General features: G+C 46.0%; 1 protein-coding gene across 3 annotated transcripts; it reads right to left on the bottom strand.

The window, feature by feature from the left end:
- Window positions 1-4,165: 4,165 nt before the first annotated feature.
- CMTR2 (cap methyltransferase 2) lies at window positions 4,166-19,673 on the bottom strand. 3 transcript variants are annotated; one of them, XR_009746140.1, is made up of 4 exons: window positions 16,262-19,256; window positions 13,499-13,737; window positions 5,676-5,840; window positions 4,166-4,404 (listed from the first exon to the last, which is right to left on the bottom strand). XR_009746140.1 is itself a non-coding variant. In XM_061468859.1 (2 exons), the coding sequence occupies exon 2, from the start codon at window positions 18,607-18,609 to the stop codon at window positions 16,315-16,317; it is 2,295 nt and encodes a 764-aa protein (XP_061324843.1). In that variant the 5' UTR covers window positions 18,610-18,628; window positions 19,568-19,673; the 3' UTR covers window positions 15,944-16,314. The 3 variants fall into 3 exon arrangements, 1 of the variants encoding a protein (XP_061324843.1); XR_009746141.1 differs by having other exon boundaries at window positions 4,166-4,339; window positions 5,689-5,840; XM_061468859.1 differs by lacking the exons at window positions 4,166-4,404; window positions 5,676-5,840; window positions 13,499-13,737 and adding an exon at window positions 19,568-19,673 and having other exon boundaries at window positions 15,944-18,628.
- Between the last annotated feature and the right edge of the window lie 7,448 nt (window positions 19,674-27,121).

Genomic DNA, 27,121 nt, shown 5'->3' with positions numbered 1-27,121 from the left:
GCACCTTCAAACACCAGCATGTGCTTCTGTGATTGGAAGCAAGAGAGAGAAAGATCAGACCAGGAGACACAGGGAAGGGACAAGCCCAGCCCGGGACGTGCCTTTCAACCTGAGCCCACAGGAGCACCGGGCACAAGCCCAGCAGCTACCAAGCCCCACAGGCTCTTCAGAAGCTGTGAAAGGAGCAGCTTGGCTTATTTCTCACTTGTGAAGCACTGCAGGGACAGGCCCATCTCTTGCTGCTGCCAGGCAGCTGGGGCAGCTCCCTGCAGCACACACGCTGTGCTGAGAGCTGCTGGGCAGGCTGCAGGCACCAGCCCTGCTGTGCAAGGAGCTTCCAAACTGAAGCAGGCACCAAGAAATAAAAGCAAAGCTGAATGTGGCTTTACCTGCTGAGGGCAGGTGCCTTCACAGGCCCATTACAACCACGCGACAGCCACAACCCTCTCAACTCAAGCAAAACCCCAAAGCAATCGCTGCTCTGCTGAAGAAGGGACCACTGCACTGCCTTTTGCTTAGCCAGCTCTTTGACTGCATTTGTACCTGAAAGTCTTTTGCCAAAAGGACTGGGAGTTTTGTCAAAGAACAGCCCTGCAGAGGCTCTCCTGGGCTGGAACCCGAGCCAGGGCTTGGATTTTTAAACAGGGCAGCCAGTGCATCCCTTACAAGAGCGCTGGGAGTTGGCAGCACTGGGATCTGAACCCCCACCATCCCTTCAGAAGAGGTGTCCCCCGCTGGCACTACAACTGTCAGTCCCTATGCACTAATGCTCCGAGAAAGAGACAGCTCATTTCCTCTGCCCTTGCTTGGCACATCAATACTTAAGCGACAGATGCCTCTAAGACAGGCAGTTAAGATGACACCGCTCCCTTGAGGAGAAACAAGGAGAAAGAGAGAAAATGTAGGGCAATATACCTTCCAAAGAGTAAAAGAATAAAGGCTTCACAAAACCCATCTGTGTTGTAGACATTTGTACAGATGTGACTGTACTTGGAATGGCAGAACAGGCAAATCCATGGCACATGGAGAACAGAGAAGCTTTGGAGCAAACTCTTTAGGGCCAGCAGAGCACACCTCCTCCCGGGGGTGGACAGCTCTAATTGCCACATTGCTTCCCGGGAATGACAGGGGGAGAGAGTCAGCACAGCTGCAAAAAGTCAGTGAGACGTCTCCAAGGGGGAAAAAAGGAAAGGGAAGATAACCAAGAGCTTTTTACCATGTTATTTGTGACAAGAGCCATCAAAACATGAGTCGGTGATGGACAGCTGGGGAGAACAGTCAGGATTCCACAAAACAGTTCAGACAGCTGGAAACCAGGCTGAAAATTAACATCTGCCAAAAGAAAAATGTAGCGTTTCGCTCTGCCCTAGAGCTACCTCTAGGCAAACATATCATCCTGCTGCCCAGACCCAGACCAAGAGCATTCCTTCCCCAAAGGAGACTGTCTGGCCCCTGAGGCAGGGTGAGGATGGGACACCACCGTCCCTTTTCCAGCTCACACTTGTGTATGCTGGGATGGCAGTAGCTCATGGGCTTGGCAGAGCCACAGCAGAAGGGAAATCCGAAACTCAGTCACACCCACCTTCCTCTCCTGCTCTGCTGTTACAGAGGTATTCCGAGCTCTGAAAATAACTCCACACGACTCCACCTCTGTGCCACTGATCCCGTTCTCAGTGGGGTTTGCTCCTTCCTTAAGGAGCAAGGAAAGGGCAGGGGGCAGACTGAGCCAACTGTTTCCCTTCTGTGGGGAGCATTTGCTCAGCCCTCCAGCACTGGGAGGCAAATTATCCTCTGGTGCAAGGGCACAGAGCTCAGCACGGTTCTGCCAGCAGACAGCTCGACCCAGGGCTCCCTCTTGATTCCTGCTTTCTAACAAGCATCCCATTGCTGAGCCAGGAGTCCAATGAGGGGCACCCGCCAGGTGAGGAGACCAATGCTCCCACTCCCTCCTCCTGCAGACCTAACACCTAGGAGAAAGAAGATCTGGGAGTCACCAGCCATAACATCTCATGTACTCCTTACAGGTGCCACTCTTCTTTCCCCCATGTCATTATGGTCCAGGAACACAACAATTACAGCCCCCGCTGTGGGTACATTCTCCACAAGGTTTGCAGTGAGCTCTGAGGCAGACCTCCATCTCAACAGAGCCAGCTTTGAGATCTGCAGCCCAAAGCTCAGCAGGCAGTGGGCACATCAAACCTTGACAAAACGTCTGTTATAAATTCGGACCACAACGGATCATAATCCAATTGAAATTTTATTAATTATAGCAAGTAGAATATGAGCAAAGACAGCGCTGGACGACAGGGGAGTCTGCGCTCCGACAACTGCCGTACTGAACAGTTCTAACAGTCCCTTTTTATCAGTCCTCCAGTTCCGCATTCGTATCTTCAACGGAGTACTCTGCGCATGCCCCAGTTGCTTGAGGCTGAAGGCTTGAAGTCCTCCTCGGTTACCTTTAGATATCCTTTTCCATATATGGTCTTCAACTTGCTGTGCAATAATTTTTAGAATTGTTTTGCAAAAGCCCTTAGTAAGCGTCTTGCGGTTTGTAAATAATTTTGGTGTCAACTTATGCAAGTAAAGCACTTAAGCAAAGCAATAGTTGCCCCCACCCATATGTCTGCCAGTTTTTTTTTTTAGAACATCTTGCAGATATTTCCTCAAAACTTGCAGATGTTTCCTCAAAACTTGCGCAAGCGGTGTCTGGTTTAATCTGCACAAGCGACCACGGTTATCTTTTCTTTTGTTGTCTAATCTTTACATCAGGCTTAGCATAAATCTTAATAAACAATACCATAGTCCCTAGTTTTTCACACGTCCTTCTTCCCTCACAAGCCACCCAGGACACAGGTTTCCAGGCCCTCTGCCCTGGGCCCAGAAATTCGGTTTGCCTCAGAGGTCTGAGATACCTGATGGTGTCAGTTAACAAACTGCTCCCTCTCCTGGCTTCACAGCGCTCCTGTTGTCTGAGTATTGCCTCCAAAGGTTCCCAGTTCCCCGACACAGCAAGGCCACCCCAGCCTTTAAACATCAGGCAACATGATTAGACATTAGGAGGAAGTTCTTCCCTGTGAGGGTGCTGAGGCCCTGGCACAGGGTGCCCAGAGAAGCTGTGCCTGCCCCATCCCTGGCAGTGTTCAAGGCCAGCTTGGACAGGGCTTGGAGCAACCTGCTCTAGTGGAAGGTGTCCCTGCCCGTGGTGGAGGTTGGAACTGGATGAGCTTTGAGGTCCCTTCCAACCCAAACCAGTCTGGGACTCCATGATTCTATGTTTACCTGACGCTAAGGTACAGATCAAACCCTGCAGTTTGTGGTGCTGCTGGAAGCTGGGGGCTCCAGATCAGGTAGGTGTGCATTTAGACAAATCCCTTCTCCAGCACAGCCTCATCCCACCTGCCACAGCTCCCCACACACGGACCACTGAGCCTGAAGGCACATTCTTCACTGCACTCCAAGCCCCAAGCTCCAGAAGTTCCATTCTCCCCTTTCTCCAAGCATCCATGTGCCCAGGCACTTGGCGGCCCCCAGCACCTGAAACTGTCATTATCCACTCTAACTAACTGTTGGGCACTGGGCTCACATCTGGTTTAGAGCCTTCTCCTTTCCCCCAGCTTGCTACAGCCACTCTTCTAGCTTCCCTACAGAACAAAGTTCAGGCAAAAGCACACAGCTTTGACCATTTTCTTCTGCAGGGAAGCTGCACCTCAGATCCAGGCGTGACCCCACATCTTTACAAGACCAGCTGTGCTGTGACAGTCCAGAACTAGGCGTCTGTACCACACTAACCCACTGCGTGTCTAGGCCCCAGTCAGTACCCCCAACACACGGTAAGAACAGACAACTCTTCAATAAGCACATTTCCCATTTCTTCTTAGCAAGGAGCAGTGTGCTTTACACAGCGTTTTCCAGACAGCTCACTACAGCAGACCAGGGGCCTACACTTCCCTCACTTCCCAGTCCTTGCTGCCAAATCATGCTGGGAACAGATTTCCTGGGTCAGAAACACCAGAGCCAGGTAAGATCCACTTGCTTCTCATGTCCTGCCTCGTAACTCCTTGTGCAAGGACTGCACAGTTAAAACCAGGTTTGTGGCATGGGATGTCCCACCTGGGCACATAGGCAGGTGAGCAGCAGAGGCTATTCCCTGTTTCCAGAGCTGAGCAGGTATCAGGCAAAAAGCATCATAGTAGCATAAAAGAGACAATTCCATGCCCCAGCATGAGCTCAGATGAAGACATCATCAACCATGTTACCATGAAGGAGCACGAAAGTTGAGCAGACCAACTTCAGACAAAAGGCCAAGATTAGAAAGGAGCACTCTAGGGAGTGACCCTGGCTGTAGTGAGGGAAGAAAAAAATAGTCAACAGCATAACACCTCTTCCATTAAGTTTCCAGAAATCCTCAACAGCGGATAAATATTCCACTAACTAAAAGCTTTTCTACACAATTACCTCTGCAGCTTGCGGCAATGCAGCTGCACACAGGAGTATCTGCACACTCCGTGTGGCCACACTTGTAGCTGAAAGCCTTGCATCCCTCTCTCTTCAATGCTGCTCAAACATTTTGACTGCCCAGCCCTAAACTCTGCTCCTGCAATAACCGCCCACAGTGTCAAACTGCAGTTTCAGGCATATCCCATTACCTGCTGAGGGTGCCATCCTAAAAGTTCGACTTTTCACACTTTAGCTTTGCCCGCTAAGAAACAACAGGATGGAGAGGAACGTGTGCAGGCCCTTCAGAAACACACACAACCCAAATGCACAAGGATAGCACAGCGTGGACACATGGCAGATGGAGAGACAGAAGCTGTCTCTGGGCTTGCCAGCTGCCAATTCAACACCTGGGAATGACAAAGTAAAGGCAATTCTGCCTACTTTTAAAATACCAAGAAATGCCCGCTCACGTGCCTGAAGTTCAGAGTGGGAAATCCCTTCATAACGCAAAATTCACCTTCATGACCTCGCGGTGGCCCTGTCTGACCCACCTGCAAACAGATCACCATGATTCTGAGAGACCTCAGCTGCTTTACCCACGAGACTCAACACCTGATAAATCCTTCACTGCCAGTGCTCCTGCTGCCTCCTCCAATCCATTACATTGTCATCATCACCTTCAGATGCCTGCTGCTCACCAAGCTCAACTAAGGATGAAGGAAAACAGGACAGTGACAACAGCAACCAGAGCAGGGTATTAAACAGCTGACAGCAGAGCTCTGGAACACAAGTGACAGACAGCGAGGCATTACTGTGCACAAGCTTTCATACTGCAAATGCACTGCATACAGGGCAACAATCTGCTTCCAGCTCTGGGAAGCCCAATCCCCTCTGCAGGCGCAGCGCTGCTCACACTGCAAGCTTCCTTCCCTAAGTTTTAAGGACAGAGGAGCTCCACCTTGATCCAGCCCCAGCCCATCCAGGAGCTGTACTGCCCTGTTCAGCTGTTCTCTCTGCTACGGAGCAGTCTCAGTATCGAGGCACAAAAACCAAGATCACACCTATGCACGCAAGCTTGGGTGCAAGGCATCCAGACCTACTATTCCAAGAAAGTCTGTCATTCTCAGAGAGCTTCCAATAAGCATTAAGAACAGGTGTGCTGCCACTTTCCCTGCTTAGAGGAATCCTTCCCATCCCCACTGTCTGGTTCACTCAGAAAATACCTGCCCTGCAACAACCCCTCCTTATTACCTTCCTTCTCCAGCACTGCCAGGTCCAGGTTGGACATCATTTCTCTCCAGTCAGGACTTGTTGTTTTCTTTCACTTTTTACATTCTCTACTTGCTGTGGTACTCTCTGCTTTTAGGCTGGTGTTTTCAAATTCTTCCCAGCACTTATGGGCACTAAGTAAAAGAAAAACCAAACCAAACGGGTCCTTTAATTGTAACACAAACAGCCAGGAAAAGTCCAGTGCTGAAAACAAGTGAGGAAGATTTCAAAGGCTGCTTTTCTGCAATGCAGGCAGATTCCTCAAAAATAGCACAGCACAGCCATGGAGGGTCCCAATGAAACGTGCAAAACTCTAATTCACGCCTTGCTTCTTTTTAACCCTCAGCTTCACAGGAAGATCAGAATTCGTCTCCATGCCCACCACACCTCCTCAACAGAAGCTTTCAGATACATGTACCTCTTCCACTTGGTTTGCCAGCAAGACCATAGGCAAGCAGCGCCACTGCATGCTACTCTGCTACACTGGGTCAGACGTTACCAAACTCATCTGTCCATGTTTCTAAGCCCATTCTATACCGCAAGGACCTGGGAAGATTTCCTGGTACAGACAGAGCTCCTCTGCAATTAATCCATCTTGCATCAACACAGGCTAGGCCTTAACATTTCAGTACAACCAAGACTTCACATGTTGGCCCCAATCCAGAACCTTCTGCTTCCTACCTCACGTGCGCCGGAATCCAACAAAGCAGTATGGTTCAGTTCATTTTTTCTGCTCCATACACCTCCTCAGGCAAAAGAAACAGGCTCCTGAAGTTGAAATGGAGCCTCTGAAGTTTCTGCAGCGCTTCACTTCCCAAAAAGACAATATTTATATCCACTAGCACTTGCTGCCTCTTTTCTCCTCCATTTCATCACCAGATGCGTTTTGGTACATCTGCTCTATTAGTGAAAACTGATTTACACAAGACAAAAAAGAATCCTTAATACAACACTGCAGTGGAAACCAGTGACATCTAAAATTGCACCAACACCTCCCAAAATTCTCGTATCCCATTTTCTTACCTTTGCTGCTTGAAAAGTGTTTTGCTCTGTTCAGATCCGCAGGGCATGTCTATAGCTGAAAACAAGACAGCCCAGCCTGACTCTCCTAACTCGCTCCTGGCTCCTGCCATCCATGAGGAACACGGTGGGGCTGAGAGGAAGGCAGATGCTCTTTGGTTGTTTGTTTTCATGATCTGACCATCTCTCAGGCTCTTCTTCACGAGACCAAGGAGTGGTGATGGAGTTTGGCTTCTGACCTCAGCTGCCCTTCCAGCGCTCAGCAAGGCATCAACCAGCAAGTGACTGGTAAAGCGAAGCACCACAACAGGTCTGGGGACAAAGCAGCTTCGCCACTGTGCACCACCACCACCACCACCACAGGCATCCTCTTCCAGCAGAGAGTTACTGGCCTCTGGCTCTGGGGTTTGCCTGCTGCTGGTAACCCAGTGGTAACTTCAGCTCAGAGAGTTACTCAGCAATCCTTGCCTTCCATTCTCCCAGTATTGGGAAGAACTTGGCATCTTTCAGACACAGCCCAGAAGGGCTTGGGGTGGGAAGGGGAGGGAAGAGAAGATAATACAGAGAGAACAGCCTCAATCTGTACTACCTCTGGAAACAAGACAAAACCCTCCTGCAAACTACAGAGGAGGTTCTGTCCATGTTTTTCCCAGTTCCTCCCAGATCCCAACACCTCTCTGAGACCTTGCTGCCTGTTGTGCCCAAACCTTGCCCTCCCAATCCTCTGCAGGATACACCTGCCACAAAGGTTGTCTCAGTCCCCATATCTTAATTCCAGCTTCAGTTTAATCTCTGTGGTGAAAAGCCACAGAAGCAGACTCCTTAAAACCCCATCTGCCTCCAGGGAGGGAAAATAGGTGTACAAGTTGCTCTAAGAGCAGATGGTGTCTAAAGAAAATGACGGTAAGTAAGCTTCAGGGTTGCAGCTTCCCAAGGGACTGCTTCACCCCAGTAGCAGACCTCTAGGCCAATGCACCAGTTAGTAAAATTCTAAGTCCCACCACCTTTCATTAGTTGCTATTTACCAAATCACTACTTCCACTCATGCTCCCGAGACTGTATTTTACTACAGACCTTCCACAAAACTAGTCACAGAATCACCAGCCAAAACACTTATACAAATATATACTTACGGGCCTCTAACCCCCTCTTGTGGAATGGAAACGGAGCCTATTTGGGGTTTATTCAGTGCCAGTGCTATTAACTGTGGCTCTTAGGCATAACTGGACCTCTCTATAAATCTAAATTTCATTAATTGCCCCAAATCCATTCCTTAGCTTTATAGTTAAGGCCACAGCACTGACAGTTGCTAACACCCAGCCTATCTTGGTATTTCAGTGCAAAGTGCAAGCTCAGCCTAGTTGAGGACCGGCCTCCCCAGTGCTCCCACACAGCAAAGGTTAAGTTTTTGAACCAGCTCCCCTCTGGCTCCCAATGAGTCAGCTGGCTCCAGTCCCATCCAGTCTGTGCTAACACCCAAAGCCAGGGCTCTTTCCACATGCAACAGCAAGCCTCTGCTGCTGAACATCACCATTTCCACCAGCCAGGATCCTACAGCCCTGCCAGTCCCAGCTGCGCCAGTCCCAGACACCTCCCGTGCCACTGATGGATGCCACACAGGGCTCTCCACGCTGTCTACGCAGCTTGCAGCCTCGTTTCCTCAGCCTACATAGCTGGGTACCACCAGTGCTGGGGCAGTAACACACGCCGGGAGCCCCGGCTGCTCAGAAGGCTCCTGTGGTTCAGATGTCCTCAGCAGTCCTGCCCCATACCCGCACTCCTCAATTGAAAACTCATCTCCCAGGCAGCATCATTATCTGAGGGAACGTGTAGCTACTCAGCAGCCACCTTGGGGTTCAGTTGAATTGTGACCCCAAGACAGATTTCATTACATTTCCACTCAAGGGCGTCGAGTTGTGCTCTGTCATCAACCTGGGGCACTCAACTCATTCTAAAGCAAGGATTTAATCACCTTAACTCTCTAGAGACCTACATTAAGGCACTTCACCACAGTCCCTTTGTTCCTTAGTCTTAACTGAGCTTTCATTACCAACTGGCTACTGGGTCATAGTTTTGATGCACAGGTATCTGACAGCTTAAGACCTTGGGGTACCTCCGTATGAGCTTTCATGGGTATGGGGCAGCATTTGTCCAGTCACCTCTTCACTACACAGACCATGACCTCTAGCTGCAGCAACAACTAAGATTTGAATATCGAGTCTCTTTCTCCCTGCTGTCCCCCACTCTAGACAAATCAACTCACCAACAAGTAACAGTCCTTCTCCCTGCTCTCCCTCGCTTGAGGCAAATCAGTTCTTTACCAAGCGACAGTCACCCTCATTTAGTAAAGCCCTACGAAGAGGCACTTTCATAAACAAGTTCAAGCTGCCATATGGCAGAAAAACAGCGTTTCAATAAACAGTTTCATACGATCGCTGTAATAATGACCTAGTTCAAGTGGGACTTGCATTACGGGTTAAACTTCACCTCCCCAGTCTTGCTGGGGGACACTGAGGATGTGACACAACCCAGAACAAAAGAATTTGCCAAATATCTGTTCAGGCAGGGAGAGCTGGTTTGCTTTGCGCTCAGGGACTTGGCTTAGCTTTCAACACCAGCTACTTCAACTCAGAAACTGGCAGCCACGCCAGCATATTAAGCTCTATCCAAATTCAGGTACGACACACAAGCAACATCATGCCACGTCTAAATTGACTTTAAGGCCTGAAAAAGCTACATACGCAGTTTTCTAAAGTCTGTAGCAGCAAAAGGAAGACACCCATGTTTCCTCTTTACTTTTTCATCTGCCGTATCATGTTTTCAGATAAACTCTTCTGATACTGTTATACTGGAAATACAACTATGTCATAGACCTTTTTATGAGTCTGAATACAATCCCAAGCATTTACATTTCCCTGTAATTCAGTAAAACCACATTAAATAATAATTTCCACCAAAATCAACCTGACAATTCTTCTAACAGGCTCGTCCATCCCTGCCCCCCATTCCAAAGACCATTCGCTTCCAAAGCCCTCATGTCCCCTAAAGTACGTTTGGACATTAACAACCAAAGCTTAGTCTAGAGCTCCACTAAAAGCAAGTGAGACAACACCGTCCCACATTTCATCCCACATTCCACACCACTTATAGTTTAAACATGTCCCCACCAAACATCCACTGCTATAAGGGTCAGTAAGGAGCGTTTCTTGTGTCGTTGCTTACCTCTCAGACACAGAATGATCTTCCCCAGCTCTTTAATTTGGAGTTCACTTCCAAAAACAAAGGCAATGAAAAAAACACCAACCATTAGCATTAATAATTGCAATCAAAATCATTTAGCAGTCTCAACACAAATGGGAGAGCCAAGCCAAAGACAACCAGCTGGAACCCATGTCAGTATAGCAGAGCCAACCCTGAGGAATAAGGCTCACTTATTCTCGTCTTAAAGCTTATTTTCAGCTTTTTCTTAATTGCACCATTCAGTGAAGGCAAGCACTTAGTATAGAAAAACATTTGGATAAGGATTAAGAACAGACTCAGTGACAAAAAGACAGTGTATAACAGCCGTGTCCTACCAGAGTGCCTGTCACAGCCAGGAGAAACTGAAGATCCTTAGGACAAAAATCTTCGCTGGTCAAGAAGGCCACAGCAACCATGCAAGGGGACACAGACTGCAAGGCTCGGTGGCAAGGCCAAGGGCACTGTGTGCAGGCTTCCAACACACTGCTGTGACGATGTTTGCAACTGGAGTCTCTCTGTGAGCTGGTAAACTGCAAAGGGAAAGAAAGTTAAAGCAAGTGAGAATCAAACACCACCCCCACTGAGCAGGCTGCTCCTGTGCCCCTCTATCCTTCCCTCGGTAAGGATGGAGCAAAATGGAAAGATGATGAAACCCTGGCACAAAAATACAACAACGACAAAAATTAAACCTCCCCAGATTTCTCTCTGCTGTGTTTCATTGTCTTGTTCCATATTTGGTAAAGAAACGTGTAAATGGCAACATTTAAAACTTTAAAGACTTTATTTCTTCCAAATATTTATTTCCTTTTCTTTTTAAAAAAATGATCTTCCATTACTCACTTGCAGGATAAATGAAAATAAGCAATAGCCACATATATCCAGCATCCTTCATCTCCTTAGAAAAACATCTCCATCTTTCAAAACAAAAGCACGCAAGGATTAGCTACGGAGCAAAAGCTTCAGTGCTCTACAATGAGGGGATTCCATGCTGGAAACATGAATATACCCATCTATACAGGAAAAGCAGCATACAACTGGTGAGCTCTCTGTTCAGGTGCTTATGCCTCAAAGCCTTTTTTTAAGGAATTTTTAGCAAGGAAGGGCTGGCAAATCCCATCAACTGCATGTTACATGAGCCTCTCCAGGCTGGTGGAAAAGCTTCCTGCATTTAAATGTCTCCTACAGGTTCTGCTTGTTCTGAGCGTCTACAGGCAATGGCTAATTCTTTGAGCAAATGTCCTTCTGAAGACTTCGGAGCCACAAGGAGTCACAAGAGAGGGGTCGATGGCAATCCGAACCATGGCCTAAGGAGGAACAGCACCAGGCTGAGCATTCTTCTGGCATCAACAGCTCCACCTGCTCTGTCTGTCAAGCGACTGAAGTGCACGAAGAGCTGCAACTGAGGAGATCAGCACGGAATTCATGAAAACAGTTGCAAGAAGGAGATGGAGCAACAAGTACCACATTTTGGCAAGAAGTTTCCATCTCAGTCCCCACTCATCAAAGTGCTAAAAAAAGAGACTGAGATTCAAAGGCTACTAGGTGAAATTCAGAGGCGCTTGTTTAAAAATGAGGAATGGGGACAAGTACTGATAAACACCGTTTCATACCACCCAAAAGGGTTAAGACCAATTGCACAGGATTCCCTCAGCTTCACCATTAAGAAGTAAAACTACTGTAAATTAAAGGGATGTCAAAAGGCAGCTTTGAGAGATGGTAACAGGAGGCTCTGAGGCTTCAGCCTACTGATCAACCCTTCCTTCCAGTGAATCAAGGATTCAATGCTCTTCTGTATCCTAAAGCACCCAGTTTAGCGGTCAGAAATCAAGGCGGGGTTTTCTTTTCTGCTGCCTTCTCCGTGGGCAATACTAATCCCTTCCCATTAAGTCCCAAGTTGGTTTCCCAACAGAATACAATTCTGCTACATATTCTACATTTACAACTAGTAGTTTGATAGATCCATCTTAAATCAAGACAAAGAGACACCAGTTAGTGCCGTCTTAACAGACGACCGGACTTCATAGGACGAATCTCTGTTTTGTAGAAATTCAACTGGAAAGCCAGTGGCAAGATCACAAACAATCTGCGCACAGCCAAATGAATCTAAATACGACACAAAATCAGTGAAAATAAGCAGCACATCTCTTAGCTTTAATGGAACTCAGAAAAAAATCCCCACAGCATTTTCACTCAGAGGAGCACCCAATTCATCCAAGCCTCAGGCAACTGATTTCAAAATGTTACGCTGGCTCCAAAAAAGTTTCAGAAATATCATGCACCTCACAGCTGATCACCAGGCCTACATATCTGTCCTTCACTGGAAACCTGCAACAGCAGGGCTGCAAAACTAAACTGACCTCAAGTTGCATGACTCTCGGGAACATCATAACCAACTTATTCCCTCCACCCCCTTTATTTCCCACAGTGTGCAACCTGAAAGCTCCCAGTTATGAAAACCAATACCCAGTTCATCTTCCAACAGGTCAAAAAAATCAACTAAAAACAGGCAGGATATTGAGACATTTCATTGGGTTCCACCCAAATCAAATTGGTCAAAACCTGACAGCCTCAATGAAGGCAGGAATCATCAGATGCTCTCCACTAAGTTTAATATGCTCTTCCCGCTCTTTCTTACATATCCCAAAAGTCACAACAGAAATTAAGTGTCACTTCCCTCCAAAACCTGTAGTCAAAAGACAGACAGGACAAGGAAGGATTCTCACCATTAAATGGACAAGTGTCATTCCTAACTTTGAAACTCCTGCCATTAAGTCAGCAATAATAATAAGACTCTCCAAATCACATCCTTTATTATTAACAGAAGGAGCAGCTGCTATCAAAGCATTTCTCTCATCATCTCACTGTGTCTGCCAACAAAAAAGCTCCAGCATGTATCAGGCATCAGGACCCAATAGGACATGGATTTCCTTCAGTTTAGAGACCTGCCTTTGCAGAAGGGCTCGCACACATTTTTGGGGGGATACCTCCAAACAGCTGGATTACAGTTCCCCACTAACTCAGTCCATGGGATCTTGAAGTACACAATCCTAACTCACCCCAAAGTTCTGTGACCATCTAAAAGCTTTTCTCCTAAAAAGATTATGAAGACAGGGGGACTGATACCAAGGCAAACAACGGGACAGAAGGAACCTCAAGGAAGTCTACAGAGTTTGTCAGATGTACAGAACAGATCAAGGAAAGTCTGAAACAATAAATGCATTTTCTCTCTCACGGTCCACCAGTCACCTCAGGGTTTTACTTCACCTATAAAATAACTTTTAAAAAATATTAACCTTAGTGAGGAAAAAAAAAACAAGGTAAGTACCTGCTAGAGGAGACGCTTCTGCCCACTCACAGCTCCGTGGAGGAATACCACAGTGTAACCACAGCCAATGCACTCAAAACACCTCATCTCCCCAGCTTTAAGAAACGGCTTTCCAAATGCCAAAGCTCAGTGGGACTCCCAGAAGTGTTAATCGCCTCCGAACAATGGCAGAGACATAGAGGTGCCTGTGGTAGACAATCCCCTTACCATACTTTCTGTTTCAGATAACGCAGGCTTTTACAGGCGATCTTTGACACTCTCTCATCATCTATTCTTCTGCAGTTTCTTCCCCCTTAGTTTGTTTTTTAGCCTTTCTTTTTTATTCTTCAGTGAAATGCACCTGCGGCACTGCTTGCATTCTTCCATTTACAGGTTCAAAAACTGATTCACAGGAAAAGCTCTCACTGCATGTATCTCCCAGCCTGCAACCTCTGTTTCTCACCTGCCTGGTCAGACAGAGAAAGCACAACTCAGCTCACAGCAAAAAAAGCAAAGTAATTTTAATTAATTAAAATGGACCATGGCCAACCCCAGAAGCTTTTGTGTAGGGCAGCTTCTACTTACAGGCAAACATAAAAAGCAAGATTTTCAGACAATGTTATGAATGAATCAGACCTGAGACACCAACTCATTCACCTCTCAAGTTCTTCAATGAAAAATGAACTGTTAAAGGCATTAAACTCTGCCCCAACCAAAGCGGCAGGAAAGGCAATTCAATGGGCACCACCTCCAGACAAAGCATGTTTTCAGCAGTGCCTTTAATCCCTTACCAGAGATCAACTATCCTTCAAGCTGCCACATTCTATAATGACAAGTGCTTCCAGAAGGTGGCTGGTAACTCATCAGGAGACTACATTTTCATTCTTTTGACGGTTCTCTACAGGATCATGCACATAATGACAGCAAATCCATGTCTCCTTTAAACATCATTTCTCCCCAAGCAGGTTTTTCCATATATGCTACAAACTCAAAACTGTTAAGATACACAACTTAGGCCTCAAAACTTAGCTCTCAAAGGAGCAATGTCGAAAATAAAACTGCAACAGTCAGTTACCAATTTCATCATTTTTATCTTTAAGGGGAACCTACTGCCGGCAACATGGACAGTGGGATCGAGCATGCCCTTTGCAAGTTTGCTGACAACGCCAAGCTGTGTGGTCTGGTTGGCAGACTGGAGGGAAGGGATGGCATCCAGAGGGACCTTGAGAGCTGGGCCAATGCCAGCCTCACAAAGTTCAACAAAGCCAAGCACAAGGTCCTACACCTGGGTCAGGGCAATCACAGACAGAGATACAGGTTGGGCAGAGAAGTGATTCGGAGCAGCCTGAGAAGAAGGACCTGGGGGTGTTAGTCAAATATAAATGGAACACGAGCTGGCTTCAGTGTGCACTCGCAGCCCAGAAACCGAACCACATCCCGGGCTGCAGCAATAGAAGCGTGACCAGCAGGCTGCAGGAGGTGATTCTGACCCCCTGCTCTCATGAGACCCCACTTGGCGTACTGCATACAGTTCTGGTGTCCTCAGCATAAGGACATAGAGCTTTTGGAGCCAGTCCAGAGGAGGACCATGAGGACGCTACGGGGGATAAAGTACTTCCTGTATGAAGACAGGCTGAGACAGCTGGGGCTGTTCAGCTTGGAAAAGAGAAGGCTGTGTGAAGACCTCATAGCAGCCTTCCAGTATCTGAAGGGGGCCTACAAGGATGCTGGAGAGGGACTCTTCATCAGGGACTGCAGCGATAGAACAAGGGGTAATGGGTTTAAATAGAAACAGAGGAACTTTAGGTTAGATAAAAGGAAGAAGTTCTCTACTGTGAGGGTGGTGAGGCACTGAAACAGGTTGCCTAAAGGGTGGTAAATGCTCCATCCCTGGCATTGTTCAAGGCCAGGCTGGATAGAAGTCTGCTCTGAGGTGTCCCTGCCCATGGAACTAGATGATATTAAGGTCCTTTCCAACCCTAACTATTCTATGATTCTACGATTCTATGATTCTATGAAGTCTTCACCATACTTTCCCAAAGACAGTTATCACAAACTCCTTCAGCTTATTGTTCCTCCAATGGTACCCAAAGCATTTCTTGATACACAGAAACACGCATGATCACATTTTCAGCCTGAAAAACATTTGCAGCTTCTTGTTAATAGACAGATGGAAGTCTTCTTTGCTCAGGCATCTCAAACTATTCTAAGGAGTCTGAAATTATTAGAATAATTATTCTAAAAAGCCACACAAAACCACACCACTCAGCGTTCTGGCCCAAACCTCATGTTTCAGATCCTACAAACCCTGGAAAAGTACCTATGTGTCAAAACCCCCACGGTTTGCTGGATCAATAGAAGAGGGCTAACGTCACAAAACAGGGTCCCCCATCATCTGGCCTGATGTTACAGGTATAATGCACCACCACACCTACCATCACAGAATCACAGAATCACAGAATTATAAAATTATAGAATGGTTAGGGTTGGAAAGGACCTTAAGATCATCCAGTTCCAACCCCACTGACATGGACAGGGATGCCTGACACTAGACCATGTCACCAAAGGCTCTGTCCGACCTGGCCTTGAACAATGCCAGGGATGGAGCATTTACTGTTTCTCTGGGCAACCTGTTTTAGTGTATCACCACGCTCACAGGAAAGAACCACTTCCTTGTATCTTACCTGAACTTCTGTTTTAGTTTGAACCCATTACTCCTTGTCCTGTCACTACAGTCAATTCTGAATTAGATGGCACACAAAGAAACTTGCTCAGAGAGAGCCGGGACAGAAAAGAAACAGTTTCTCCACTTTATTCATTGTCCCTCCCATGTCCCCTACATTTGAGATTAAGCCTCAGGTTTCTGTACAACAGGCAAATGTGGTGCAAGTGGGACTGATAGCTCAAAACATCCCCCCAGCACTAACATCACACCAGGGGTTTTTGCAGTAACATCACCTTCACATTCACAATGTTTTTAACACCTTCTACCTGCCTGTGAAAGAAGGTCTAGCAGCAGCAACTTGCTCAATTCTAGAGCTATTTTAAAGTGAAACATCACTAGTCATTTGCTGCTGCTTAGCTTCCACAATCAAGTGAAGCTGTCTCTTGGCAATGGCTGTGTTTAAATCCCACAAGAACTCCAACAGCTTGCCCTGGAGGAGAACCTCCATGGGCACAAACTGCAAAACTTGCTGGGGAGAGTCTGTGTCAAGCAAAGAGCTCATTAGCTCCTTCAGATGCTGCAGGTATAGGACAACGGGATTTGGGAGGCCTCGGTAACCAATGCACAGCAAAGCAGCGCTGCTCCTCAAGGGCTCAGGGCAGGCTGGACAAGTGAATGTGATGCGTCTGAAGCAGCAGTGCAATATAAATACCAGGCCAGCTGTGAAGCGTGTAAAACAAGAAAGAATAGGCAAAATCAATGCATCTCCCACTGTCAGCTGATCCAACGAATGCAGAACACAGTCCAAAAGCTGCTGCTGGTACTTTGGTTCTCCATCATAAAGCAAAGAGAGGCTGAATGTCAGCAGTGTGGATGAGTCCAGGAGCTTTGTTTCTATGTTGGGCGGGCTCTCAATATCACAGAGGGATGAGAAGTCTACCACAAGGCACGTGAACTGGTCACCACATCTTCCCTTTAGGACTTCCTGGCGACATCTGGAGAGATCAGACACTTCTGCCAGTATCAGTTCCCCAGGAAGCACTTCACACGACTGACACGTCTGCAGTATCTTTCTGCTCTTCATACTCCCCCCCATCAATGTGTTCAGCGCTTCATTCAGATTTTCCAAGACTTGACTATCACAGAATGGGGAACATTTTATCACTGGTAATCTTTTTCCTTCCAAAACATACCACAAGCTACACTCGAGGTCAGAAGACAATCCTTCCAAGACACACATTTTCCCAGCAGTATTTAAACTATGCTCTTCAGCCCAGTGATTAAAATAGCCCTTTGCCACTTTATCATTCCACGTGAGGGTTTCCAGCATCCTCCTTTCATTGTACGTACTAAAATATTTGCTTCTTTGCCCAAACCATTTTGTATTCATGCTGCAACCAGTCCGAGATTTCCTGACAAGCCAGTTCTTTCTGGAAATGGGTTTCAGACAAAGTCTCTGCATGAAGAACTCCACTGCACAATCTCTTAACTTGTTCAGTTTTGTCTGCTCCGCTTCTCCCATGCACTCAAAGAGACGGATGTTCTGAGAGATAGTTTCTACCTGGCACTTGTGGAAGAACATGCAACACTCTTCATGTAGTTTAAGAAAAGACTCTGGCAGCACATGCTGGGGGAAAAGTGCTTTGTTGACCATTTCTGTTCCAAAGTTCTGTATCATCTTAGAAAGCAGCGGATGGATGCTCTCTCTGCCCATGTAACGAAGACAAATCACATAGGCCTCCGAGTTGCCAGCTTTGCTAGTGGCTGGCTTAAAGACATGGACCTCCTCAAAAGAGCAGTTCAGCAGAAAGAGCAGATTGATAGAACAGTGTTCAAACAGCGTGAACATTTTCAAAACAAAGGACCCTCCAGTGCCCAGGATCATTAAAGCACTGACTGTTTCACAGTAATGAAGGGGTGAGACAAGAGCCTCCTGTTCTCCCGGATTCCCCTGGCAATCAAAGCTGCCATCAGCAGTCACCAAGTGAACTATGGCCATGTTACTTATAAAGTTCTGAAGTCCTGTTAGGTGTTTCAGTGTCATCACGTCACCAGTGTTATCTGGGCCAAAGTACCACCAAGGCAAGGTATTTGCTATGAGACGGTCGTCCATTATCATCATAAGAGTGTCATTGGCTTCATGATATGGGTTTAGAGTGTTCGCTACCCAATTCCAGTCACATTGGACATGGTGGGATTTCAAGTAGTGGTTGAGGCTGGCTATGAAAGCTCCAGGTGCTTCACAGAGGTGGACAGTATTCAGTTCTCTGTCCTGAAGAGCTTCTTCAGGGAGAAGAGGAAAACTGCACAGGATCTCATGGAACTTGCACCACGCCTGGGTACACAGCTCAGCATTCACCCATTTCTTCACATGAGGAATTATTTTCCCTGCTTTATTGGTAAACGAGGTGTGCTGATGCCATTCATCCAGGTTCTTATCACTGAGTTGATTCTTCACGTCATTCATGGAGATCTTCAGAGCCAGAAGTGAGTCGAATTCCTTGTGATCACTTGTAAAAGCATTGCTGGGATCTGGAAGCTGCCACTCATTATTCACTGGCTTAGTGTAAGTAAACTTCTTTGCAAAGAGCTTCTCAATTTCAGACAGAATTTCAGGACTGAACTTGTCAAGGTTTGTAGTCCGGTTAACATAAGACTTCTTACATTTGTTCATTCTTGGATCGATTCAAGACCTGGAGAACAGCACAGAAGAATAAACACTGTCATGCCAGTCACATATGTATGTAAATAGGCAAAGCTCTTCTTAAACAATAAAGATCTCTCCTGCTTAACCTCTGTATTGCAGAACATGAGAAACTCTTCACAGAATCGTGTATGGGTGAAGAAAGTAAATGAGGGTTCTCCTGAATGAGGCTATCTGGAGATCAGGAGATTCACGGGTTCAATCACCCTTCATGCTATTTACATAACAAGTGAAGAAGAGTTAGCTGCTGCTTTGGCTCTTCACTGATCTCAGAATGCTCTGCTCACTCTGTAGGTCTGAACACTTAAATCCAAGTCTCTTAGTCACAAAAGAAACCATACCACAAGCCATACAAATTAAACAAGTGCCCAAAAAATCTTTTCATCTGATTATGCAAGTATTTATCCAGGAGTTCAAAGTAAGGAGACCAGAGAGCCACAAGGCAAGGGAGCTTGGAAAGGGAGCCCAGCTTCTCCTCCTCTTTACCAACTGCTATCCCTCATACCTCTTCCACAAAACCCAGCGTGATGCAGAGCGAGCCCCTCACCAGCACCCAGGCCCTTTGCTTAGGAGACCCTGGTGAGAGGTTGAAACCCAGCCTGCAAGCAAAACCCTGTTTCTGTGCTCAGCAGTACAGCCTTACTTCCCCTACTGGAAAACAGAAATAAATCCAAAGCAAGAAGAGACTTTGTTGCATCCACAGTCAATCTTAAATCATGCTTTATATTAAAGGAGGAAGTAGTGCGAAGTGTTGTGCTTTGAGTGCATACACGCAGGTATCAGAAGCACACTCTGCACAAAGCTAAGGAGCTCTGTAGCCATCCGCTCCAGCACACAAGCAGAAGTTAGGTTCACTAACCAGAAATCTGCCTGCAATCTATTCAAAACTAAGACGCTCATTTAAGTAAAACAATTTAATCAAAATTACCACAAGAGACGGGGATCACAGAATTGTTTAGGATGAAGACCTTTGAAACCACAGAGTCCAACAGTTACACTGGAATTCTTTGTTTTCTGAGACTTTTATTATGGATTTTTCAAGCAGCTTCAAATGGTCTAGCAGAAAGCAACCACTCAAGCCACACAATAACTGAGCAACTTCTCAACAGACACCAACTTCTCTCACATGTAGTTACAAGGTGCGCAGACACCACCGAAACTCAGGAATCATCCTTGTCACCAGAGACACAATGACAGAGAACTGCCTGTCAGGACTTAACAGTGATTGTGTTTACTTCTACATCATTTTACAACCTACAAAGGTGTAAGCCTCCAACAACAGAAAATACAACCTGCTCCTTTGTGGGGCTGACACTGGAAAATCCCTCAGCATATTATTTTAACCACCCGTCTGCCTCAGAAGCAAATAACAATCTTCAGTGTTACAGTTCAATGTAATAGAATACTGGACTAAAATTGAAACAGTTGAGAAACTTTGGAAGCAAACAGAACAAACAATAGTCAACTGAAACACTTTTCCCCTTGAAACTATGTAGCACCTCAGGCAGCAGCAACAGGGCGACAACAGCTCCTCTCATAAGCACCAGGTCTCCGACGGCTGAAGTTTCACCTCCAATTTCCACAATTCCACTTACTTTCAATGAGCATACTTAGTTTCACTTTCCTTTACAGATATTCTGCAGCTTTAATTTCGTCCTTTCTCACAAGCTGTGCTGAGGGGACGAGGAAAGCTGAGGGAAACACTTAAGACTGCTGTGCCCTAAACCAGTTTTAAGTCGTTTTTAAACACGATCCCAGAGTTCACACCAGCAAACCCCTGAACAAGCCATCACCCAAAGCACGACAAGGAAAAAGCGATAGCCTGTTTTTTCCGGTTTACAGTTATTTCAGCCCCCACCGCCTGACTCGAGCCGCTGAAGGGCGCCTCCGGGCTCTTCCCGCCCCGCAGCTCCTCACACATTCCCGGGGACTGCACACCAGCTCCCGCTCGGAGCTGCCGCGCAGCCAGACCCGGCACACGCGGGGATCGCAGAGCCCCGGAGAAACACGCCCTCCGAGCCAGCCGCAGCGGCCCAGCCGCCTGCCTCCGCCCCAGCCTCTCGCACAGCCGCGGCCTCTCTGCACCGCCCGCTTTCTACGCGAGACCGCGGCTCCCGCGCGGCGCAGATACGCCCCAGCTCTTACCCGGCGGGCTGCGGCGGAAAGCAAGGCAGGCCCCGCCCCCGGACCCTCGCCTCGGTGGGGCGCCGGAGGCAGGTGTCACGTGACAGGATGCGTGCTGCTGAGTTCGTGTAGGACGTAGGGAGAGGGTTCCGCGGGGAAGGCCCAGAGCCTTACCGTGCGAAGAGACGGCTCCTGGGGCCGGGCAGGAAGCACGGCAGCCGTTTCATTCGCAGGAGCAAGGAGGCTGTTTTTCACCAGGAAACCCTGCTCACCTGAGTGGGTTGTGCGAGAAGGGAGCAGAGGAGCTGCCTCCATCGGTAGTGCGGCCCAGTAGGGACGATAAGCATTCGTAGACGTTATTCAGCTAGCACTTACCACATGATCATTCATACATACATACATGATCAGGTTGCTCAGAGAAAAAATAGGAGGAGCACCATCCTGCTCCAACCCTTCGGAGAGGAAGGGCTGGGGCTCAGGGCCTTGCATCCTTTTGCCTGCAGACGTGGGACATGAGCCCTGCAGAGCCAGACACAGCTGACCTAGGAGCGTGGCCAGGGCAAAGCACCATCCTCGCGCAGCACTGCAGATGCCACATCTCACACACACTCCCTAGGCCAGCCTTTGTCTCTGGAGGCATCAGTGATGCTCCTCCAGAGTTTGCTTTGGTCTCTCTAACCCACAGGCAGACACTTCAGAAGTCTCTTGCACTTGATAACCCTTTCTAAATCCCCAGGAGACTCATTACACCCACCTTGGCTTGGCAGGAGACAAATACTAGTTGAAATACTAACGGAGCAGTAATGAGTGGAATCAAGTGAGCATTGCAGCATCCCTGGAAACGCACTTTCTAGACAGCAAAACAGTATCTAATCTGCAAGCAGAGGCAGGAAGGTCAAAGCAAATTAATTATTACAGCAGACAGCAGGTGTGAGCTGCTATTGAGATTTTAAACATTGCAGGGATTTTCCTGTGCATAGGTTAGAGAATGAGGCACTTGCCAGCCCTTTTGGAAACAAACAGCCAGCAATATAGCATGAGTTAGCATAAATCCTTTCACTTCAGTGCCAGGCTTTCTGCTATTGACTTCTGTACTGTCACAAATTTCTTCTTGATGATGCTCAATCCAGCCCTAAATCCAGAGTAACCTTAGCATAAAAATTCATTGCCATGAATACAAGGGAGCCCCAAACTGATATAACAAGGGGATTTTTTTCTAGAAGCTCAGTAATTGGCAAAGAAATCTTTTCCATCTTAAGGACATAATAACAGATAGGTAAATAATCTTTTCTTCTGTTGTAGGCAGAGAATTCCTAAGTTAAAGTCTTAACTGAGAATATAAAACTATAAACAGACAAGTTCCCACACATGCACTTTTAAGCTACTTGCTTGTTTTCCAAAATGAAGCAGTAACTGCTACAAAATAGAAAGAGTCTTAAACAGAAAGAAAACTACTTCTATGAATAAGTACAGGACTAAAACTTTTTAAATCCCCTAGGGGGTGATATTTTTAAACTTAAAATTGCCATACTCACCCTATTCAATAACATTACAAAAAGATACTGGCTACCTCACAGCAAAAAGTTTTACCCGTGGAGGGAAGTTTTACATGTAAATCTGCAATGCCTCTTCACCCTTGGATTGGCCTGTTTGAAAATCACCTCCCAGTCAATCAACATCTTTGGCTACTTAGGGATAGGAGGCAGAGTGGGGACAAATTAGTTAAAGCAGCTGAGTAGTCTGTGGGTAGTTGAGGGTTTTCCAGTGCATGATGTGGTTTCTTTGATTGTACTGGGTGTAAAGTAGTTGTATTGCTAAAATGTTTAGCTTAAGAGGATTTGAAGTTAATGTGTATTTCATTCTGTAATGCTTGCTTTTTGTCTTTGTAGTAAAAGCCTGGCCACATCTTTCCTTTACTTCTGGCTCTCTGATATCTCCAGTGATGCTCTGGTGTTTCAATTACTTTTCTTTTCTTATTCCTGCTACACAGCAGTTGCAAAACTTGTACTGAGTCCTGTGGAAAACAGGCTATTTAAATCATTGTGTTTAAGAGATGGATTTTTGTAATCTCCTCTTAAACACGTAACTCACCTTTTTATGTTCTGTTGGGTTCTTAAGTGTTTGATTATTATCAGTAAGGGAGCAACAACAATTAAGCATGTAGGGGAAAGCTATATGTAAGGAATACTCTTACCTTTTAGCATTACCCTGCTAAGCTTTTACTATAGCTTATAGCTTCTCAGTGTCGTAGTCTTCTGCGTTACTGAAGATAAGGCTTCCCCAAAATACAGGGGAGAACAACCCATCACTGGTCACGCAACACTGCAAGATTCCTAGCTAAAAGAAATGTAATCTAATAGCAGGCTTCAGAAAAACATATTTTTTTCCTGAAATTAAACCTTCAACTCAGCTTGTGAGCTTCAGTTTCCTCCTTGATTTTCCTAAATCTTCATGTTAAAGCAGAAGTCCAAGTAGATATGTCAAAATGCTGGTTATTGTCTTTTCTGTCAGTATGAGACACTCAAAATGGGAACACAGCACTTTCTTCCTGGATTAGTCCTGCTTTTGTGGAACTAATCTGTTGGTTGATAGATAGCTGAATTTTTCCCTCGCACATCATGAGATGTGTGCACAGCTGTGGCATTATTATAAGCTTCAAACAGAAGCATCTGTCTTTAAAGGAACATTGTGCAGGTAAACATTGGAAGCTAATTAAGAGCAAAGTAATCTCGTTCAGGCCTCTGACTTTTTTTTTTTTTTTTTGTAATTAAAATAGCAGAATGCATATGCAGTAAAAGCATGCTATGTGATGGAGCTGTGGAGTTGCTGGTGTGTTCAGGAGCTCTTTTCATCATACTGGCTATGCAGGAAGTCTGCTGGGAGGACTATGCTGAGCCCTGGCAGAATTCTGTGTAGAATTCATAGATGCTACAAGGCTACAATCTGTACTTCTCACGCTGCTTCTAAAGATAAACCCCAGAAATGTGTAATTTTGCATCAGATCTCACCATAATTTTTGTTATCATTGTGAAGGATGCAAGAAACATTGGTCTCCTAAAGACAGGCAGGTAACAGCCTTTTTTACTTTTTGTGAAAGTGCAGCTGGAGTGCCAAGGGAAAGGAGACATTTAGAGATTTACAGAGATTCTCTTAGTTTATAGCTTCTCTACAGGGATTTGCAAAGGCCCATCACAAATCCCACCTTGCTTCAGCCTTCTTGAGATGTCTAGAGGGTCTTGCTGCACACTTACCTATCAGGCTGGCTATGCCAGCATGTTTTTAAAGCTCATTAGAGGCAGCTCTAGAAGAATACTCTGGATTAAAACTGAAAGGCCACCAAGGAGCTTCTGTGTTGGGGTTAAATTACGATATGGGTAATCTGAGTCTGTGCCAGCAGGAGGCAGCCATCCAAATGGGACAGTGAAGTTAATGCTGCTGGTTTGCCTAGAACCAGTTGCACAGATAGCTGAGTCCTCTCCTGCAACGGAGAGGGAGTACTATTATGGAGCCATTGCTGTCTCACATCCTTTGACCCCCATCAGGGGCCATGTCTCACATCTTATATACATCTCAGCTGTATCAAGGAACGTGTATGTGGTGCATGACACTGGGAGGGCCAATTGTCCTTAATGCAGTGGCTTCGTGAGACTCTAGGGACTAGTCCATAAGGGCTGTTGTTCTGCGTCTGGCCCACTGTCCAAAGTCAGGCAGGCTTGCCTTTCCCTTTCCTCACTGGAGGAATTGAAGCCAGTCTGTTACAGTGAAAGTGAGTTGTGAGACTTCAGTAAACAATTTCTAATGTAGGCAACTAGTACAATGATCTGCAGGTGTCTAATTGTTGCTTCTCAAAGCAAAAATCACTGAAATGGAAATGAAAAGGAAACCCTATAGACTATTCAGTACTGGAGCATTATTGCACCAGAAATGGGATAATGAGACAGTATTGATCCTATAGGAACAGCATAAATACACCACGATGGACTGTGGCTACAAGTGATAGTTTGTTCACCTCCAGAAGGCAGTGCTTTCCAAAAAGGGGATCTGTGGATATGGGAACATGGTCCTGGAGACAGGTGAAAGGTCTGGCCTCAAGCTCCACTGCGTGAAAGATACCTTAGAATGTCTCTGCTCTTTTCCTAATCACTGTGGTATCATTTGTTCACAGATGTAGTCAGGTTGCTTTCTCTTTCTGCCCAAGTCTTACAAAGGTGGGGAGTTGTTACAGAGATGGCATACAATTTGTGAATGCTAGGTCTACTTCCCTGCCAGTGAACCTGAGGCATCCCTTTACTTGAACTGATCTCCACCCTAAAAGCCTTTTTCCCCACTGCCTTTATGGAAGGGCTTTTCAGGATTGCACATTTTGGGTAGCTAGAAGTTTTTTTATGGTGTCTAGCTTGCATGAGAACCCATCTCCCCAATTCTCTGGTGCCTATCTTAAGTTTCTGTATTTCTCCTGCCTCCATGGCGACATTTTCAGGCTGTCATTGGAGCATTGCTTAGTTTTCATTTTCCTCAGCTAACCATGACAAGTTTTCTGAATATCTTGTTTTCTGTTTCTTGTTCATCCTTTCTCTGCATTCACTATGGCCAGAGGTCTCTTTCCTGCAGCTGTGTTACAAGCAGCACTCACATCACTTCAGGCAGATGTTCCTAAAGATACCCATTAAAGCAATCTCTGGGAAATAACTTCTGGTGTATAATTTTATTTTAGTTACCTAGTAATACTCCTGTGGCTATTAAAGATAAGTTTCCAAATTGCTGTGAAAATCCTGATGTTTCTTTAGAGTGTGTTCAGTAATTAAATCAAACCTTGAACCTGCACTTTAGGCAATCAGCAGAAAAGCAAAACCTTCCTCCAAAACAGAGGCAGAATCTTGGCTTGTCTAAGTACAGAATTCAGGGAGGTGCCCCAGACAGAGATGGTGAGCACTGCACCCATGAGAGCATGGTGATGCCTGTCGAGTATGGGGGCATGCTTTCTCCTGTACTAGGCTGAATTGAGTTTTGTAGACACCCTGTTTATCTCTCTGCAGCTGTTCCCTTTCCCAACAGGGTGATGTGCAGTACATGTGAAAAGACTACAAGATAATTTGATTCTGTGATAATGTGAGCACACAGGGAAGTGGAAGGCTTACCCTAAATCATTAACTGTGTCGATGAAGTGCTTGCAAAATACTTCATAACACTTGAGACAGAAATAACTGTAAGAATGTAAAATGTTGTTATAAAAGTCTTTCAAGTGACTGTATCTGCATCCTGTAGCAGTTGAAGTTCTAGCTGTAGAAACATGATTTGAATGACACCCAAGTCAATAATATCAGGTTTATAGATAAGTTTGCTGCAGACATACAGACAGTAAGAGGTGACTGAGTTTGTTTCAGGATGGAAGACTGTCAGTACTGTTTCTTAAGGACTATGCAATCTATTTGGTAACTTATTTGTTTTGCTGGATCTGCTTTGTGGAGTACTCTCCACAGTATTATTGGCATGAATGCCCTCAGTGCTCAAGTTAATCTTTCTAGTAGGAACCTTTATCTAGTACTTGTTCAGCCAGTGCAGCATTGCAGGTTAAAACTCAAGTAACTTTTGTTGCTGATAAATAACAGACACTGCAGAAAGACTGATAAAATGGCCCCTTTTTGGTAATCCTGTTTTCTGTGTAAATTGAAACTAGGGAGGAGATTGAGATGAGAACAAATTGGGAAGAACTTTCAGGCTGTCTGATCTCTCCTGTCTGCTTTGCAAAAAAAAGAATCAGATTAATGAATGTAATCAGATTAAGGCTAAACAAGGGAGCATATCTGGGGGGCATCAGAACTCTGCTGATACCAAAGAACTGTATGGAAAAATCAGTGTTAAGGGCCTAACATTGCTCTATCATTTAATTTAATGGCTTTCAAAGAAGTCCTGAGTGCTGGCAAGAGGGACATGCTTTTCCAGAGGGCAGAAAACCTTGAGGGAGCTGGGAAGTGGTTCTGAGATCCTGGCTTTAAGCAGGTGTTGTTGGGGTGACAGCAACTTTGGCACATTGGCTCATGTAGAAAGGTAAGAGGTAGGGGTCATCTTTGGACACAGGATTTGATGCAGTTAAATCTACCCTAAACATCTCTCAGCCTGCTGTGTTTTGTATAGAAAAACGATGCTGAAGGAAAAGGAGAATGTTCATGTTGCAGCAGGCAGAGATGGACATGAGTGAGGTTCAGAAAGACAGGAATGAGAGAATGATAAAAAAAGGGTATATCTGAAAAAGAAGGGGAAACGTAGAAACAGAATGAGAGAGAGGGCATAGAAAGGAAAATGATTCATAGAGCAGTAGTAGACCCTCTGATTTTCACTGCCCACAGCAAACTGAAAG

This window comes from Pezoporus flaviventris, unplaced genomic scaffold (genome assembly GCF_033815535.1).
Source record: "Pezoporus flaviventris isolate CSIRO_AGI_PZ_B2104156 unplaced genomic scaffold, CSIRO_AGI_Pfla_v1 ptg000054l, whole genome shotgun sequence".
Classification (NCBI taxonomy): domain Eukaryota; kingdom Metazoa; phylum Chordata; class Aves; order Psittaciformes; family Psittacidae; genus Pezoporus; species Pezoporus flaviventris.
This window is presented reverse-complemented; position numbering and strand designations above follow the sequence as displayed.

Coding starts and splice junctions, on each gene's coding strand:
- CMTR2 (XM_061468859.1), bottom strand. CDS start 18,609: ATGAACAAATGTAAGAAGTCTTATGTTAACCGGACTACAAACCTTGAC.